This window comes from Canis aureus, chromosome 10 (assembly GCF_053574225.1).
Source record: "Canis aureus isolate CA01 chromosome 10, VMU_Caureus_v.1.0, whole genome shotgun sequence".
NCBI lineage: Eukaryota > Metazoa > Chordata > Mammalia > Carnivora > Canidae > Canis > Canis aureus.
This window is the reverse complement of record NC_135620.1, coordinates 47,640,987-47,661,263: the sequence shown is the minus strand read 5'-3', so window position 1 is coordinate 47,661,263 and position 20,277 is coordinate 47,640,987. Positions and strand designations below refer to the sequence as shown.

Below are 20,277 nucleotides of genomic sequence, written 5' to 3'. Positions count from 1 at the left end.
CAACCCATGAGACCATGACCTGAGCCAAAACCAAGAGTCAGATGCTAAGCCACTGAGCCACCCAGATGCTCTAGCATGCTAACCTTCTATCAGCCTAATCATCTGGCTTCCCAACCCTTCCCTTCATCCAAATGGCTAAGAATCACTGGAGAAAAAGGTACAAGATGTGGAATAACATTACTACTAATGCAACCTTCTCCCTTTCCATTTCTCTTAACATCTTTTTTTAAATAGTCCCAGCTGGTGAATTCACTTCTCAGCAGATGAACTAACAGCAGAATTCCAAATTCACAGAGAAAAGAGAGGACATCATGACTTTCTTACTGCTTTTCTTCTTCCTTGTCAGCCTTTTCTTTGCAGGGAGAGAGAGTGAGAAGAGGAGAACCAGGTTGAGTACTTCCAGTATTCCATTTTATCTAATCTGCTGGCTTATTAGCTATACAACTTAATGTTTTTATTTCAAGTCACTTCTCTAGGATTTATAATATGCATTGTGAACTCACTACAGTCTTCCTCCACTAACGTTGTATCACTTCACATAAACGGAAGAAACTTGTCACAGTATATTCCATAACCCAAACCTACCACCATTTGTGTTGTTATACTTTTTATTTTTACATGTTGTGAACCCCAAAATACACTGTTGTTGATTTAATTACAATTTAAAGAAACAAAATATTGGAAAGAAAAAGACTTTTCTATTTATCTACACATTAACCATTTTAGTACTCTTCATCTCTGGTAGATCCAGATATTCATCTCATATTATTTTCCTTTAATGTTTCTTATAGTACAGTTCTGCTAGGTTCTCTCAGATTCTGCTTGTCTAAAAATGTCTTTTAGCCTTCCTTTATATATTTTTACCAAATATGGAATTTTAGTTTGACTTTTTCCTTTCTTTCAGGCCTGTAGAGAAGCCATTCCATTGTTTTCTGGCTTGAATGGTTTCTAATGAGAAATCACCAACATTTCCTATCTTTGTGCCTCCCTATAAAAAGTGTCTCCCACTCACTTTGGCTGCTTTTAATATTTTCTCTATATCACTGCATTTCAACAATTTGATCATGATGTGCCATCATTTTGGGTGGAGGTGTTCCTTTCTTAGATTCTTTCAGCTTCGCAGAGTTCTATGTGTATAGTTTTAATCAAGAAAGAAATCTTTTTCTCAGTATTTCTTTTAATATTTACTCTGACACTTCTTTCTGGAACACCAATTGCATGCATGTTAGCTTGTTTAGCATTATCCTACAAGTCACTGAGACTCTGTATACAGGTTGTTGTTTGTTTTTAAAGCCTGTTGTGTGTGACCACTTTGATTTGAATAGTCTATTGCTCTTGGAGTTTATAGATTATTAAACCAAACTATTGAATTTTTTATTTCAGGTATTGCAGTTTTCAGCTTTAGAAGTTACACTTGGTTATTTTTTATACCTTCTATTTCTCATCTATCCATGTTTTTAACTCACTGAATATTTTTATAATACTGCTTTAAAGTCCTCATCTGATAATTTCATCATCCTTGTAATTTCTTCTTCTGTTTCTATTAATGTATTCATTGCTGGTTATAGGTCATATTTTCCTGTTTCTTTGCATATCTGGTAACTTTGTATTATATGCTAGGAATTGTATATTGTATGTTACAGAGCATCTGGATTTTGTTGTTTTCCTTTAAAGAGGGTTACTTTTTTTGCAAGACAGGTTTCTGACTGATATTTTTGAGCCTTATTTTAATACCTTAAAAGGCAGGTCTAAAATAGCACTGTAAGAACAGTTTACCCCTATGACAAATAGTTTACCCCATAATCCTTTACTCAGTCCCTACTGAAAGCCCCAAGTTCTACAAAGTCTTTCCACTGTTGCTGGTCAAATTCAAATGCTCTCAACCCTGTGAAAGCTCTGGGAGTTATGCAGCACATATCTATTTCATAGTTGTGCTTTCTCAGGTAGTTGCACTTTGTACTGAATATAATGAACTTGCTTTACAGTTCTAAGTCTGTCCAAATCTGGTTCAAGCTTTAAGGTGATCAAAAGAGGATATCAGACTACCACCTTGATTAAATTGCACAGGTTTGGTATATGTTCTAGCATCAGTATTAATCTTATGCTATTTGTAATAAGACCTAAGGTAACTACACACTGATTCTGGCCAGATTAGAACTTCTGATATGACCAGTCTTATTAATCAGGCTTATGAAGTTCTAACTCTTTGAGGGTCTCAGGAAGAACACACTGTGGAGCCTAGGAGAGATTTAGATTGTTTTTAAATTTCTAAATCCTCTGTAGAGATTAAATATATACAGCTAATGATTTTTTTCCCTAGAGAATTAACAAACGTGCTTCCTGGGAGCCAAGACAATTTCCATTTGAAGGATACAGAATGGCATGATGCTGCCCCAAAAGCTGCTTCTTATCAATTGCACATTTCTCTTTGGACCTTAAGAAACCTTAAAAGATCTCAAATGGCATCAGAGACCCTATTGCTTAAACATACATTCAGAAACATTTGATCTTCATTTTTCACTTATGCCTAAGCAATAGCACAGCAATTATTTCTCTTTACCAATAGAGTCATGACCTGAGACAAAAACAGAAAAAAACAGAATGAGCCTGACAAAGAAGTTAGTTATTTTGGTTAATTTCCATTATATTTTTTTTCAAATGTGACAAAACAAAGAAGGGAAAACTATCAACTTTCTTCTTAAAAGTTGCCCTTGAAGGTAAAAGTTCCACTGAAATTCTTACCTCCTATGTGTTATCTTTTGGAGGTTTCTAAGAGATCTATTACCAGTCTACAAATTCCTGCTTTTTTTAAGTTTTTCCAAGTTGCCTCAAAACATACCTGGATGGCAGGGAGCAGAACAAACAAGAAACAAGTCGAGTGACCCAACTAAGGTCCCTTTTTGCTGACTAGAATTGATATAGATACCAACTCTCATTATGGCTGGCCAAGGTATCAAGGGACGGTAGGCATAAATTTTTACCATTCTTAGTAAAAGTAGAAACATATGTTCTATAGTTTGTAATAAAGGAAAAGTTCCATAAGAGAAAATATCAGTGGATCTTATAACCTAGCACAATATTCTCACATTGATATTCTGCTGTAACTGGATCTGAATTTTTTGGGCACATGGATTTCTTCAAGAATCTCATGAAAATTTTATTTACCTTCTAGAAAAATCATATTCACATGAATAAGATGTATTTCATCCTTGGATTTCTCTTCCTGTCCCAATATGTACATGTGCACACACATGCCTGTGCCCCGTGCACACAGCTTTAGGTAATAAATGATCCTAAAACTTTTACCATTAATAACCATCACTACCATGAGAACTATAGGAGAGTGGCACTGATTCCCTTCCAACATTCTGGAGAGAAGAAGTGATTTTCTTCACAATGGAGTCACAGCTGAAGAAGATCTAAGACTTAATGAAGGTTAGGGGATACAAAAACAAAAATAGAGTAAATTATAATCCCATAAATTGATTTACCAGGCATGGCTGCCTTCCAAGGAACTGTCTCAATCACCTCTGCGTTGCAAAGTCCAAACTAAACAAAGGGAGACTCAAAAGAGATCATCAGAAAGGTAAGCTCTTTTCAGAGACGAAAAAGGAAGAGTTTCTCTGCTTTTGTTACCTTATTGGGATCTAGAAATATGGTTTCATATAACTCATGACCATACTTGGAGGTGGTCATTAAAATATGTGCAAAAATTTCTTCTTTATCAACAGTTGAAAACCCAGGACATGAATTTGGAGAAGGGGTGGATATAGGCTGGCAGATAAGACACTGAAGAGTGTGATTAACACATGAAGTTGCTCCATTTCGAGGTGACAGAAGGCAGAATCTGCCATGAGATTTCTAGCACTTAGAAGACTTCTTTGGGGGATCTTTGGCAAGATTGGGGAAAGCTTTTTTTCTTTTTGCATTCAATGAGTATCTATCTCCTCTTGGTTCCCTTGCAGTAACAGAGACTTGAAAGACAGCAGAGCTCATAGGGAAAGAATGTAGCTTCCCCTGGAGACAAGACTAAACTGTGGTTTGAATTAATAAAAAATTAATGCATATTGACAACTAAGATGCCAAACAGTGAAGGCAGCAGGTCTGGAGAGGGAATTTAGGAATCCCTTGCATATTATCTGATTCCCTTTGCATCTACTCTCAATTGTAACAGACCCCAAGATGCTCTATAAGAGTGGGTTACCTACAGCAGAAATAAGGATGCTAAAGGACATAGGCTCTGGTGACCTCTATGGCAATACCAGCTCCAAGAGGAAAGAAATGCAGCTGTACCTTTGAAGAAGGAGGAGTTTATTAGTCTCTTGAAGACTACAAATGGAAGATGGAGGAGACTGGGAGACTGGAGAGGCCTAAGGACCTGTAAATAAGAGAATATTAAGCTGAGATAGCAATGAATAAAACCATTTTGTATACGAATTAACATCCTCTTGTGAAATATTCTTTAGATGTAGGAAAGAATACAAAAGAACTGAGTGGTTCAATTAGCATGTATTCCTGAATTACAGCAATCTGGACAGGGCCATCTGAGGGATCACTGGGTGTAGGGGGAAACATATAGTTCATAGCCACTTGAGGTGACTTAATTCATTTAATGAAAACCAGGGCTAAAAAATATATTAAAAATGTAGGAGATGTTCAAACAGTTGAGATGAGAGTGCTCCAGCCTGTAGGCACTCTCTGTGAAGAAAGCCCAGGGCTGACAAAAGCATCAGGGAGCCTTAGAGATGATCTAGTCAAACTTTCATTTTATAGTTGAAGAAACTGAATGAGACCAGAGGAGGTGGAGTGATTTGCCATAGGTCACATACACAGTTGGGTCAGCATAGATGTGATATTTAAGCCCTTAGGTAATCTCTTCTAGTATCCTATTCCTTCCAAGAATATGAGATCATTTTGATCTGTGCCACAAACAACTATAAAGGCAAACACTTGATAAGCAGAGACAATATACTATCAGAGATAACATTTATTTGGCCTATGAACTAATAAAATCAGTGATAATGCATGTGATTGGATAAGACCAATATCTGTCATATGCACGTTAGTTGGTTCACCTGCCGAACTTGTGCTCCAAAATGGATATTTTTATAGTTGTTTCAATAAGGGACTTAACCATAGTAGAAATTACCAACATATGTAGAATCTTAAACATTATTAGGACACTGACGTGATCAGAAGGAAATTCCTAACACCGGGTGTTTTACCATGCTAATTTCCTCTTTGAGATCTATCCATAACGAGGAGAAAAAGACAAATTCAACAGAAATTCCAATTTTTCTTCACATGAAAATGAATTTTGGCTTCTCATAGCTCTCAAAGTACAGACCCCCAATACTTAATAAGACATCATAAACAGAACAGAAGAACATAAGCTTTTTAAACTTTATTCATCATAAGGGCTATTAAGTTTTTTCACAGTGGGTTTGCCACCAGAACACAAGTGTTGTGAAAACCACCGAATGAAATGAAAAAGAAAAGACTCACATCATCGTCATTAGACATGTAGATTAGGGCAAGTCTACCACTACTGATCTACAAATGTAGTAGGACTGACAAAAGAACTATTGAAAAATTTGAGATGGAGGCTGCTGAGATGGGAAAGGGCTCCTTCAAGCATTCCTGGGTCTTGGATAAACTGAAAGCTGAATGTGAACACAGCATCACTATTGATTATTTCCCTGTGGAAATTTGAGACCAGCAAGTATTATGTGACCATCAGTGATGCCCCAGGATACTCAGAAACATGATTACAGGCACATCTCACCTGGCTGTGCTGTTCTGATTGTCGCTGCTGTTGTTGGTGAATTTGAAGCAGATATCTCCAAGCATGGGCAGACCCATGAGCATCCCCTCTGGCTTACACACTGGGTGTAAAACAACTAATTGTTGGTGTTAACAAATAGATTCCACTGAGCCACCCTACAGCCAGAAGAGAAACAAGGAAATCATTAAGGAAGTCAGCGCCTACATTAAGAAAATTGGCTACAACCCCAACACAGTAGCATTTGCAAATTTCTGGTTGGAATGGTTACATGCTAGAGCCAAGCGCTAACATGCCTTGGTTTAAGGGATGGAAAGTCACCCATAAAGATAGGAATGCAGTGGAACCACAGTGCTTGAAGCTCTGGATTGCATTCTGCCACGAACTCATCCATCTAACTAATAAGCCCTTGTGTCTGCCTCTCTAGGACGTCTACAAAATTGGTGGTATTGGTACTGTCCCTGTGGGCTGAGGGGAGACTGGTGTTCTTAAGCCTGGCATGGTGGTCACCTTTGCTCCAGTCAATGTTATAATTGAAGTAAAGTCTGTTGAAATCCACCATGAAGCTTTGAGTGAAGCTCTTCCTGGGGATAATGTGGGCTTTAATGTCAAGAAGGTATCTGTCAAATATGTTTGACATGGCAATGTGACTGGTAACAGCAAAAATGACCCACCAATGGAAGCAGCTGGCTTCACAGCTCAGGTGATCATCCTGAACCAACCAGGCCATATACACCTGTGCTGGATTGTCACACAGGTCACATTGCTTACAAATATGCTGAGCTGAAGAGAAAATAGATCATCGTTCTGGAAAAAGCTGGAAGATAGTCCCAAGTTTTTGAAATCTAGTGATGCTACCATTCTTGATATGGTTTCTGGCAAGCCTATGTATGTAGAGAGCTTCTCTATCCTTCTTTGGGCTGTTTTGCTGCTCATGACATGAGATAGATGGTTGCTGTGGGTGTCATCAAAGTAGTGGACAAGAAGGCAAGTGGAGCTGGCAAGGTCGCCAAGTCTGCCCAGAAAGCTCAGAAGGCTAAGTGAATATTATCCCCAATACCTGCCACCTCAGTTTTAATCAGTGGTGGAAGAATGGTCTCAGAACTGTTTGTGTCAATTGGCATTTAAGTTTAATAGTAAAAGACTGGTTAATGATAATGCATTGTAAGGAGAATGTTTTGTGGACCATTTGTTCTTGTGTGTGTATGTGGCAGTTTTAATTTCAGTATTTTAATGGAAATAACTTGGCCAAAAATCTGTCACAGAACGTTGGGACCCATCAAAATAAAAGTCTAATAAGACAAAAAAAAAATGCTATTAAAATCATACTATAAGTAGGAGCAATTTTTTATAATCCTTATGGAACTCTCAAAAACTAGAATTCATTTTCCTCTATTAGGGTGCAATTTGGCCAGAAGGAACATGGTGACTTCTCACTTTTGAGTTCACCCAGGACTATGATTTAATAGGAGGAAATCCTTTCATGAGAAGAATAAGAAACATATGAGGAAGGTAGAGTGGATCCTCCCATGAAACTATTTGCAACTACTACTACCACAAATACACACAGACTGTAATGTATTCAGATTTGACTAAGAGGCATGAAGAATAAGAATAAAGATTATTAGGATCTGGGAGCTTATAAGAACTAATCTCAAAAATATAAAGAACTATTGCCATATAGAAAATAGCGTAGGAGTGTGGTAAAGAATATGACTAAAATATGGGATGCCCAGGTGGCTCAGTTGGTTAAGCCTCCAACTCTTTTTTTTGGGGGGGGGCCCTCAGGTCATAATCCCATGGGTCATGTGATCCAGCCCTGTGTCGAGCTGCATCCACAGTGGTGGGGGGCAGGGGGTGGGGGTCTACTTGAGTTTCTCTTCCTCTCCCCCCACTATCTGCTTTAGCTCACTCTCAAATCGAAAGAAAGAAAGAAAGAAAGAAAGAAAGAAAGAAAGAAAGAAAGAAAGAAAGAAAGAAAGAAAGAAAGAAAGGGAGAGAGAGAGAGAGAGAGAGAAAGAAAGAAAGAAAGAAAGAAAGAAAGAGAGAGAAAGAAAGAAGAAAGAAAATAAAAGTGACTATTTCAGTTACACTCTACCCTTGGCTCTTGAAATGATTATTTACATGGAGAAGTAAACAGCATATGAATGTAATCATGGATACAACAGTAAAGGTAAAAGAAATGACGTCACATATTCATTTGCAGGAAAAGCAATTACAAAGCTTTTGTTTTGTTTCTCCTCCCACCATCTCTCCTGAATCTCTCACCTGGCTACTGAGGATATCAGGGTAGAGAGTGCTAGAGAGGAATAAGGAACATCCTGGCTTCCATGTAAGCACTAAGGATCTATGGTAATGCTGAGTGTCAAAGGTGACCTCACCTCCCACTCATTTACCTGTTTTCTGTTGTTTCACCTTCACTGAAAAGTTTTTCTGAGGATCATTGGTAACCATCAAGTTATTAAATAGGATCCTCCAAGCCTTCTTTGATATCATGTGGCCTTGACCTCCTATTTACTCTTGAAACTCTTGACTTAGGAGACACTAAGGAGATTCCTCATTTTTGACTACTCCTCTCAGTTCTTTTGCCAGTGGCTCTTCTCCAGACCCCCTCTGTATAGTCATTCCCAAAGAGTCCATCCAGTCACCTGGTTCTCAGTCCCCTGGCAATATCATCAGCAATCCTGGCACTCATTCACCATCAGCTCTCTCCCCATAATATGTTTGTCTAGAAGTTGACAGAATGTATATAGCCTTTCCTTTAATGCTCCCAACAACCTACTGATCTTTATTTTACAGAGGAGAAAACAGAGACTCAGACAAATGTAAGTCATGGGCCCAGGGTCTCAAAGGTAGAAAGTTGCAAAGTCTAGGGGCACCTGGGTGGCTCAGTCAGTTGTATCCAACTCTTGTTTCAGCTTAGGTCATAATCTCAGGGTTGTGAGATTGAGCCCCAAGTGAGGCTCTACCCTCAGTGTGTGCAGTATGGTTGGGATTCTCTCTCTCCCTCTGCCTGTTCCCCTCCTCCCACTTGCACACTCTGTCTCAAAATAAATAAATATTCCCACCAACAGTGTAAGAGGGTTCCCTTTTCTCCGCATCCTCTCCAACATTTGTGGTTTCCTGCCTTGTTAATGTTCCCCATTCTCACTGGTGTGAGGTGGTATCTCATTGTGGTTTTGATTTGTATTTCCCTGATGGCAAGTGATGCGGAGCATTTTCTCATGTGCATGTTGGCCATGTCTATGTCTTCCTCTGTGAGATTTCTCTTCATGTCTTTTGTTTGTTTCTTTGGTGTTGAGTTTAATAAGTTCTTTATAGATCTTGGAAACTAGCCCTTTATCTGATATGTCATTTGCAAATATCTTCTCCCATTCTGTAGGTTGTCTTTGAGTTTTGTTGACTGTATCCTTTGCTGTGCAAAAGCTTCTTATCTTGATGAAGTCCCAATAGTTCATTTTTGCTTTTGTTTCTTTTGCCTTCGTGGATGTATCTTGCAAGAAGTTACTGTGGCCGAGTTCAAAAAGGGTGTTGCCTGTGTTCTCCTCTAGGATTTTGATGGAATCTTGTCTCACATTTAGATCTTTCATCCATTTTTAGTTTATCTTTGTGTATGGTGAAAGAGAGTGGTCTAGTTTCATTCTTCTGCATGTGGATGTCCAATTTTCCCAGCACCATTTATTGAAGAGACTGTCTTTCTTCCAATGGATAGTCTTTCCTCCTTTATCGAATATTAGTTGACGATAAAGTTCAGGGTCCACTTCTGGGTTCTCTATTCTGTTCCATTGATCTATGTGTCTGTTTTTGTGCCAGTACCACACTGTCTTAATGACCACAGCTTTGTAGTACAACCTGAAATCTGGCATTGTGATACCCCGAGATATGGTTTTCTTTTTTAAAATTCCCCTGGCTATTCAGGGTCTTTTCTGATTCCACACAAATCTTAAAATAATTTGTTCTAACTCTCTGAAGAAAGTCCATGGTATTTTGATAGGGATTGCATTAAACGTGTAAATTGCCCTGGGTAACATTGACATTTTCACAATATTAATTCTGCCAATCCATGAGCATGGAATATTTTTCCATCTCTTTGTGTCTTCCTCAATTTCTTTCAGAAGTGTTCTATAGTTTTTAGGGTATAGATCCTTTACATCTTTGGTTAGGTTTATTCCTAGGTATCTTATGCTTTTGGGTGCAATTGTAAATGGGATTGACTCCTTAATTTCTCTTTCTTCAGTCTCATTGTTAGTGTATAGAAATGCCACTGATTTCTGGGCATTGATTTTGTATCCTGTCATTCTACCAAATTGCTGTATGAGTTCTAGCAATCTTGGGGTGGAGTCTTTTGGGTTTTCTATGTAGAGTATCATGTCATCGGTGAAGAGGGAGAGTTTGACTTCTTCTTTGCCAATTTGAATGCCTTTAATGTCTTTTTGTTGTTTGATTGCTGAGGCTTGGACTTCCAGTACTATGTTGAATAGCAGTGGTGAGAGTGGACATCCCTGTCTTGTTCCTGATCTTAGGGGAAAGGCTCCCAGTGCTTCCCCATTGAGAATGATATTTGCTTTGGGCTTTTCATAGATGGCTTTTAAGATGTTGAGGAATGTTCCCTCTATCCCTACACTCTGAAGAGTTTTGATCAGAAATGGATGCTGTATTTTGTCAAATGCTTTCTCTGCATCTAATGAGAGGATCATATGGTTCTTGGTTTTTCTCTTGCTGATATGATGAATCACATTGATTGTTTTACGAGTGTTGAACCAGCCTTGTGTCCCGGGGATAAATCCTACTTGGTCGTGGTGAATAATTTTCTTAATGTGCTGTTGGATCCTATTGGTGGGAATGTGAACTGGTGCAGCCACTCTGGAAAACTGTGTGGAGGTTCCTCAAAGAGTTAAAAATAGACCTGTCCTACAACCCAGCAATTGCACTGCTGGGGATTTACCCCAAAGATACAGATGCAATGAAACGCAGGGACACCTGCACCCCGATGTTTATAGCAGCAATGGCCACAATAGCCAAGCTGTGGAAGGAGCCTCGGTGTCCATCGAAAGATGAGTGGATAAAGAAGATGTGGTCTATGTATACAACGGAATATTACTCAGCTATTAGAAATGACAAATACCCACCATTTGCTTCAACGTGGATGGAACTGGAGGGTATTATGCTGAGTGAAGTAAGTCAATCGGAGAAGGACAAACATTATATGTTCTCATTCATTTGGGAATATAAATAATAGTGAAAGGGAATATAAGGGAAGGGAGAAGAAATGTGTGGGGAAATATCAGAAAGGGAGACAGAACGTAAAGACTGCTAACTCTGGGAAACGAACTAGGGGTGGTAGAAGGGGAGGAGGGCGGGGGGTGGGAGTGAATGGGTGACGGGCACTGGGGGTTATTCTGTATGTTGGTAAATTGAACACCGATAAAAAATAAATTTAAAAAAAAAGATATGCTGAAAAAAATAAATAAAACTATAGCAGATAAATAAATAAATAAATAAATAAATAAATAAATAAATAAATAAATAAATTCTTAAAAAAAAAAAGTGACAAAGTCTGTAAACAACCCTCTCACTTAAGTCCAGGGCTCTTTCACCCCATAAATGTCTCCAAATGATTCCCAAATATATACCCAAATTGTCCAATCTTCTTCACCATGTTCCAAATAACACATTACCCACTTATATGAAAATTTATATGAATACCCCCATAACTTGCTATATTCCTCAAATGCTTCCTCCTTTAATCTCTTTTTTGAGATAAAATTGACATAAAATATGGTATTAGTTTCAAGTGTACAACATGATGATTCAAAATTTGTATATATCATAAAATGATCACCACACTAAATCTATTCAATACCCACAATCATATACAGTTAGAAAGTTTCCTTGTGATGAGAACTTTTAAGCTTTACTCTCTCAGCAACTTTCACATATATGATACAATTTTATTAACTGTAGTCTGCATGCTGTACATTCCATCCCTTGGACTTACTTATTTGGTTTTATCTCCCACCTAAATCTTTCAATTCACAAAACTTATGTTCCTGTTCTGGTTCTTGGATTTGCTTCCTAGAGGCCTAAACTACTATACTATTGCCTTAAAAGTATGTTAATACACTTTTAATGTCTCTACTTCCTGCCTCTACCATGCTCTAATTTACCTCATGCCTCATTCTGAATTAATCTTGTTATGTCCTTTTCATTGCTTTCAGTGGCTCTGCACTACCTTTAGAATAAAGTCCAAATGTCCAAAATCCCATATCATTAGGCCCTATTCTATACAGAATTTTACCCACTATTCTTATGACATATAGCATGCATTCTACACCAAGCCACCCTGGACTATTTACTGTCCCAATGAAGGCATTTTCTGGTGGTATGTGCATAAAGCTATTTGTTAAATCAAGCCTATTGAGAAAGCATTGGTATTATCCAATTATTTAACAGTAAAGAGAAGCAGCCCCCTTCCCATTACCCTGTATTTCTATTAGTTAGCATTCCTTTGGATAGGCAGTCTTCAGCCTTTCTATCTCCCAGCTCTTACATATTGGTATGTGCATACTGGCTTTCACTGCACAAATAAGCAACTCAAAACTTTGATGGCATATGTTGCTGTACTTTAGTCATGATACTAATATTGTAGGCTGACTGACCAAAATATTACTAATGATACAAAATTGGGGACATTCATTTTCCATAAAAAAGACTTACCATAAATACTGAAAATGCATCGTAATAGCATTATTCTTGCCAGTACAGAAAATAAATTACTCCTCCTTTGCATAATAGCAAAAATTCAGTTCCATAAAACTTGATTTCAGACATTTATAAGTAAAGTAATAAAAGTAATTTGTTAAGTTTGCACACTAATAATTATAAAGTAGAACTATAGAGACATTAACAGTCACATAATCTCAAAGATGCTAAGTCTTCATGGTCTCTGGGACTGTTAACTAGATAGATGTGCTAAGAAATAAATACCTGGAGAGTGATTAAAGCATTAACTTGTCAAAATAAAACCTCCATTTATATTGTGTTATGCCCCCAAATGTTGGTCTCAAAAAATCGCCTAATTATATCACATTATATCTTGTTAGTTGTGGGTCACTTGACCCAACAGACTGGTAGGAAAAGAAAAGTGAAAGCAAAAATCTCATGCTGGATGTCCTTTCCTCTGTTCTGTTTAGAAGACATCTCTACTGTCTCATTTAGGGAGGACTTGCTGTGGGTTGACCTATACCCACTGTTTTTCCAAATGGCTTCCTGTGGGCTAAAGATGGCACCCGCAGATCCCAGCTACGCAAGGTCTTCCCAGTAGTGTAAGGCAAGCTAGTCAACAATGCGGCTCTGTCCTCATTCTACTTTCCTCATTCTCTCCATTTGCTCTGATCTCTTCTGTTTCCTTGTCCAGAGGCTTTCCAGGGAAAGAACATCACATAGAAAAGTGAATTGGAAAGCTAGAATCATGGTCCTGACCTTGTCCCTAATTAGCTGAGTGACCTGGGACAATTTACTCTACCTATCCTTGTCCCACCGACTACATGTGTAATAGCTGGAATCCTATTTCCCATGCTTATTGTGAAAATCCAAGGAGATCAGATGAAGTAAAACATTTTGAAAAGAGCATTGTGTTAAGATCAAGCCTTTTTCCCCACTATCTTTCAGCCTTCAAACAACTATATTGATATTCTGAACTTTAACCAAGAGAATGCAAACCAAAGTACAGAGAGTGGCATTCCAAGATAGTACAAGAAAGAAAAATCCATCACTATAATCCCAATTTCCTCATTCCATTCTTAGTATTTTCTTAAAAGACCATGAAGAAAAGATAAAATAAGATAAAAATAGAGAAGGAGGCAAAACATAAGAGATTCCATAGTTGAGAAAACAAACTGAGGGTTGCTGGAGAGGAGGTGGGTGGGAGGATGGGCTAAATGGGTGATGGGTAGTAAGGGAGGAGACTTGTTGGGATGAGCACTAGGCATTATATGTAAGTAATGAATCACTGAATTCTACCCCTAAACCCAATACTATACTGTTAACTAACTTGACTTTAAATAAATAAATAAGTGACCATGAAGTGCCTCCTGATCCCTCTGCCACTGAATCTTTTCATAAAGAGAAAGATGTTTGGCATTGGAAATAGTAAAAGCCCTTGACAAGTTGGAGGGGAAGTGATTCAGGGTGCAAAGAAATATGTTCTGGCTATCAATTACCCAAAGAGATGAAAGCAGATTCCTGACATCTCTGAGGAGGTATAAAATTATACTTTTAGGGGTGTAAAGAAAAGAAAGGGAGTATATAAACATATAAAGTACAAAGAAAGGAAGATGAAAATTAGTAAATTGTTAAGTATAATAAACAATATACTATTAGTTTTGAGTGCACATCATAGTGATTGGATATTTTTATACACTACAATATGATCTCCATCATAACTCTAATTACTGTCACCAAAGTTCTTACAAGATTATTGGCTATATTCCTTATGCAATACATTACACCTCCATGACTTTTTTTTTTAACTTATTTAATTTTTCCCCTTGACATAGCCTGCCTCCAATCCTGCCCCTCTCTGGGTAGGTAGGTAACCAACAGTTTGTTGCCTGGGTCTATTTCTGTTTTGTTTGTTCATTTATTTTTTTTTTCAGATTCTTCATACAAGTGAAATCATACATTAGTTTTTCTCTAACTTATTTCACTTAGCATAATACCCTCTATGTCCAACCATGTTGCCTCAGATTTTATCATGGATCCTTTGGGGAAAAAATGAAACATCCTGAGAAAGGTCACAAGATGGCACTTAGCAAACATTAACTCTCTTACCTCATCTCATATGCCTCCTGTGGCAGCTGCCCAACAGCCCAGGGCTTGCAGGGCCAGCCTGCTTTCTTTCTGTCCTTAATACTTTAGCATGGCTCTAATCATCTGCCTGGAATTCTTTATTTGGCTTGACTTCTGACCTGATTACTGGAAAACTTATAAAGCCTTTGGGCTACAGTAAGAGTGCATATTTGGACAAAAGTCATTGCCTCCAAATTTGTCTCCCTTGAAATTGCAACTGAGGATGAACTGTAACAAGTACCTTCGTTCTCTAACAAGAGGTGCTAGATAGCCTAGAGGACTTGCCTATCAGAGAAAGGCAAACCAGTTATGGGTTCTTTGTCCAACATGCACATTTGAGGAGGCCACAGGATCCTTTTGGAGAACAATCAGGACAAATTTGTTTGGAGTTATTTAGTTATAGACCTAGGAGAGTGAATGTAAGAATTTCCCATCCCCTGTTCCCTTTTGCCTTCAGGTAAGCAGAAGTGGCGTCAAAAATAATATTGTGTATGTAGAGGATGCAATTGGGGATAAGAGAGTCCTTGCCAGAGGGCATTCTGCTTTCCAGCCAACCTGGCTCCAGGCTTGATGAGCAGAACACATGCACTCATTGGTCTGGCTCTCAGAGCTGAGGAAAAATAAGTTCAAGTTCAGTAAGACAGGGATATAAGTATTTCGTGGGGCCCAAGTGACATGGAAAGTCACAGAGTTTAAGACACCTTGAAAGCATACCTCTCAAGAGGACCCCCACATGAGAAGATGAGTCAATGAAAAAGGTTTATTCTAGGTTTTGTGGGACCTCAAGTATATGTAATTTGGGAGGTCGTCTTTGGTGTATACAAAATTAGGCACAAAAGCCAAAGTTTATTTAGAATTAGAAAATAAATAATAAAACACAAATTTTTAAAAGCTAAAAAATGTCAGAAACCCCAAAATCCAGAAAATAATATTTTTATTAATTATCTGACATTCATCTATAATAATTCTTTCCCAAAAATTTTTGGTTGCATATTTTTGATACCTATTCCATATGACAGCAATAGAAAATTTAAAAATCATTTAGCTTTTCCTTAGGTATGGTTCAGTTATTTTTCTTTAATTTGTGATAGTTAAGAAAGCTCTCTGCTTTAAACCTTATTTTGATGATGTCATGAAATCTGGAAAACTAACCCATTTCCTTTCTACTCTTAATATTTGGAAGAACTTCACACATGCTAGCTCTGAGCCTTACATGTTTCAAATCTTGCTTCTTCTCTATTACCCACATGCTTCTGAGGCCAGGTGTCACAGGACACTTCAAGTTAAAAAAAAAAAAAAATACCATCCTCTGTCCCTGCACCTTCCTGTCACCATGTGTGATTAAAATATTTCTAGAAGCCATTTCACCCTGGATGGCTAGCAAAATCTCATAGCCTTTGAACCACACAAATATATCCCATTAAATCCTGGCTAATTGAATCCCCAAACCAAACTTTCCCTTAGCTCCCCCAAATTCCAACAACACCCTGAGCTTATTAGACATAAGGTGAATATTTCCAAGGGAAAATCAGAATGGAAAGAAGCTTCAGTCTTAACTGCTCGTGCTAAAATAGCTTACTCTTAGAAATTTTACAAAAGCAGATAACTGTGTGAACACACTGCTAGGGGCTTTCCCCAGGCCTTGGTAGGAGCCTATGCACAGGAGGAGCCCTGAGGCTAAAGCATCATTAGCTTTAGGGTAAATCCTCTTCCCTATGTGAGTTATGTAATTGGCATAGGAACTGAGGAGGAGTCAAAGATGCCAGCTAGAAAATGATGAATGCACATCTGAAAATTGTCCATTTCTAAGGTCCAGAGGTATTGGAAGATCTACCAAATTACACCAGAAAGAACATGTGGGTATCAACTATGACGAAGGGCATGAACAGTCAAGAAAGATGAACTGTACTAGTGAAGTGAAAAAGCATGTGTGTGCCCCTCTGTCACTCCCTCCCCTTTCCCAACATTGAAACAGCCAGAAACAGCATAGTGAACAGAAGAGGACAGAGCAAGAGACAGAAGAAAACTTAAAACATGTGGAGCTGGGATAGGGTGAGGCAGGTGAGGCACATCTAAGGAGGCACTCATGCTAGTCCAGGCTCTGAGACCATGACCAGCCTACCCCCCTTCTGCACCTGGGTCAAGGAAGATGTCATCAGTTGAATGAGACATGGGAATTTTGACTCCTAGCACATTAGGCTAATGAGATTCTGATCATTTATAACTCAAAGTGACTAAAAGTATGATATCATCTCAATTTAGACTGAGAACTAGAGCAGATTTAGAAGACAAAGGTGGAATTAAGATATTTCCTAATGTACCTCAACGAGCATTTCCTGGCTATATTTCAAGAAGAAAGCAATTGCTCTGGTCACACAGAGGACTAAGGCCAAACTCCCCAGCCTGGCTAACAAGAGCTCCCATCTTATCCTCCACCATCATCTCTGGTCCAGAAACCACCATCGCTGTTGTAATGAAACCCATCAGGCCCTTTAAGTGCTCTGTGCCTGGCCCCTCATTCTCCCCTTGCCTTGAATTTCCCTCCCCTTCTCTCTCTTCTATCTCCCTTTCTGCCTTTAGGAAGGGCCAGTGAACCACTATCCCCTCAAGGGAACTTTGCTTTACTACCTCAGACAGAATGAGTACTTCCATCCCCTGAGCTCCACTGCTTCTGTTCTTGCCCTTTGTTAGGGCATTTAACACATGGCTGTATCTTGTGTTTCGAGTTCTAACCACCCCGTTCCCCTAGTCTATAATAATATCCTTCTAGGTAGGGAGTGTCACTTATTTAACCTTGTACTACAGTGTTTTTTAAACACAGATCCTGACATGTATGGTTTGGATTTTTTTAATTTTATTTACTTATTCATGAGAGACCCAGAGAGAGGCAAAGACATAGGCAGAGGGAGAAGCAGGCTCCCTCGAGGAGCCTGATGTGGGACTTGATCCCAGAACTCCGGGATCATGCCCTGAGCCAAAGGCAAAACGCTCAACCACTGAGCCACCCAGGCGTCCCAGTTTTCTTTCAATAAATGTTAATCCAGTGTGAAAAAGGATCTTTTTGCTTAGTGAATGCAATCACCGGTTTATCATTACATGCTTGAGCCATCCATCCCCAAAGATGTCATAATCGAAGGTAAAATCAGAAATAAACTCTTCTGCTTGAGATTATTACATTAAATAAATCACTTCAGTTTAGAAATTTTCTCAATTAGGCACAGATAACAAGCAAACCTCTCAAGAAAAACGCTGAATAGTTAACCAGATTTAAAAGGGGGCTCTGGTGATTTCTTAAGGGAAAAATGCCCTTAGATTCAAAGATTTCAGACTCCAGGTAATAATGACTAAGTTATTGACTAAACACAACTTTTCCAAGGTAAATTTCTCTGAATGTGTTCTTCTTCTCCTTCCTTTTGGAATGCAGTCAACTCCTTTGAGGTACTAAGTCTTCATTTTAACTAACTAATAACCCAATTTACTTTTAATCAGAGTATCACAATCGAGCACACTGAGAAAGCACACTCTAAGATTTGCTTGAGGTAGATAGGAGGTTGTTAAAGATACTCTGATTGCCATCTATTTCAATGATTTCAATCCCTTGATGTTTGCTATCTCCATGGAATCCTAAAAACTTGAACTTACCCTGAACATTTGAAAATCTCTGCCTGACATAGACATGGCCAACATGCATATGAGAAAATGCTCTGCATCACTTGCCATCAGGGAAATACAAATGAAAACTACAATGAGATACCACCTCACACCAGTGAGAATGGGGAAAATTAGCAAGGCAGGAAACCACAAATGTTGGAGAGGATGCGGAGAAAAGGGAACCCTCTTACACTGTTGGTGGGAATGTGAACTGGTGCAGTCACTCTGGAAAACTGTGTGGAGGTTCCTCAAACAGTTAAAAATATACCTGCCCTACGACCCAGCAATTGCACTGTTGGGGATTTACCCCAAAGATACAAATGCAATGAAACGCCGGGACACCTGCACCCTGATGTTTCTAGCAGCAATGGCCACGATAGCCAAACTGTGGAAGGAGCCTCGGTGTCCAACGAAAGATGAATGGATAAAGAAGATGTGGTTTATGTATACAATGGAGTATTACTCAGCTATTAGAAATGACAAATACCCACCATTTGCTTCAACGTGGATGGAACTGGAGGGTATTATGCTGAGTGAAGTAAGTCAGTCGGAGAAGGACAAACATTATATGTTCTCATTCATTTGGGGAATATAAATAATAGTGAAAGGGAAAATAAGGGAAGGGAGAAGAAATGTGTGGGAAATATCAGAAAGGGAGACAGAACGTAAAGACTGCTAACTCTGGGAAACGAACTAGGGGTGGTAGAAGGGGAGGAGGGCGGGGGGTGGGAGTGAATGGGTGACGGGCACTGGGTGTTATTCTGTATGTTAGTAAATTGAACACCAATAAAAAAATAAATTAAAAAAAAAAAAAGAAAAAGAAAATCTCTGCCTGGGCAGCCTGGGTGGCTCAGCGGTTTAGCACCACTCAATCCTAGAGACCCCGGATCGAGTCCCACATCAGGTTCCCTGCATAGAGCCTGCTTCTCTCTCTGCCTGTGTCTCTGCCTCTCTGTGTGTCTCTCATGAATAAGTAAATAAAATTAAAAAAATGAATAAATAAATAAAATCTTAAACAAAACAAAGAAAAAAAAACCCCTCTGCCTTAACAGCTTCTGAAGGAAGATAGCTATAAGCCAGACAGACTTACTATTTCTTGTGTGAATTCGTCTTAAGAACAAGGCAATGTTCACGGTAAACATGTTTTAACAGCATACCAGACCAGAGCAGTATTATAAAATCTCCTTTTCAGAGTTTGAGAGTTTTAAGTGGAAGGTCCTAACAATATTCCATAATCTTGATTTTGACATCTGTCAAATTATAAAACATGAACTACATGGCAATAAAATGGGTATGGCTTTAATGGGTATATGGTAAAAAATGTTTTCCTGGGGTACGTCTTTATATACATTTCATGCCTCTCTTAATAAATGAAATTATATTTGGGTGAAAGACTTTAAGTCATTGTATGCGGGACCCAGCAAAGACCAGCCCCTCTCCCTCTCCCTCTGCTACAGCACTGGAGAATACTGGAAAAGAAGGAGTAAGGGGACAAAGGAGCATGGTTTTAAGTGATGACTGCTTGAGCTGAAACAGTGACAACTTGTTAGTGCTCCTAACTCCCAGCAGGTTGACACAACCAGGGCCAAGAGTTAGTAGAAGGTGGGGTACACCAGCAGGTGCTGAATATGATTTATTTGTGGTAAATAAGGCAATTCTTCCATCACCCTTTTTAAAATTTAAATAATAAGTTATAATGTCGATGCAGAGGTACTGTAGGATTTTGTTCCACTCAAAGGCACTGCTAAGAAGGACAGCACTCTTGTGTATGCACACTCCAACTGACACGTGTGATACCGTGGTTGTCCCTCCTCTCCCCAACCCCGACCCCATTTCTCAGTACAACTGCCACTTCTCCCTGAACGGTGGAGGTGTGCCAGCCACTCCTTGAAAGTGAAAGCAGATGCTATTCATAATTAGACCAGGACATCAGTAATAAACTACACCTCTCCAAGGCAAACCTGATGGCTCAGGCAATCCGTAAGACCAACACA

At 38.8% G+C, this 20,277-nt stretch overlaps 1 protein-coding gene across 10 annotated transcripts in view; it reads right to left on the bottom strand.

Moving 5' to 3' along the window:
* LOC144322332 (uncharacterized) overlaps nt 1-20,277 on the bottom strand; it is a 360,447-nt gene that overhangs the window by 107,510 nt on the left and 232,660 nt on the right. For 7 of the 10 annotated variants that reach the window (XM_077912229.1, XM_077912227.1, XM_077912228.1 and 4 more), the window contains exon 2: nt 5,786-5,940. The exons of 2 other annotated variants lie outside the window; for them this stretch is intronic. In XM_077912229.1, the coding sequence (XP_077768355.1) occupies nt 5,786-5,868 (83 nt within the window). In that variant the 5' untranslated portion in view covers nt 5,869-5,940. Of the gene's footprint in view, nt 1-4,293; nt 4,379-5,785; nt 5,941-20,277 lie in introns of all 10 variants that reach the window. One more of the 10 variants, XR_013387969.1, reaches the window with a different exon arrangement.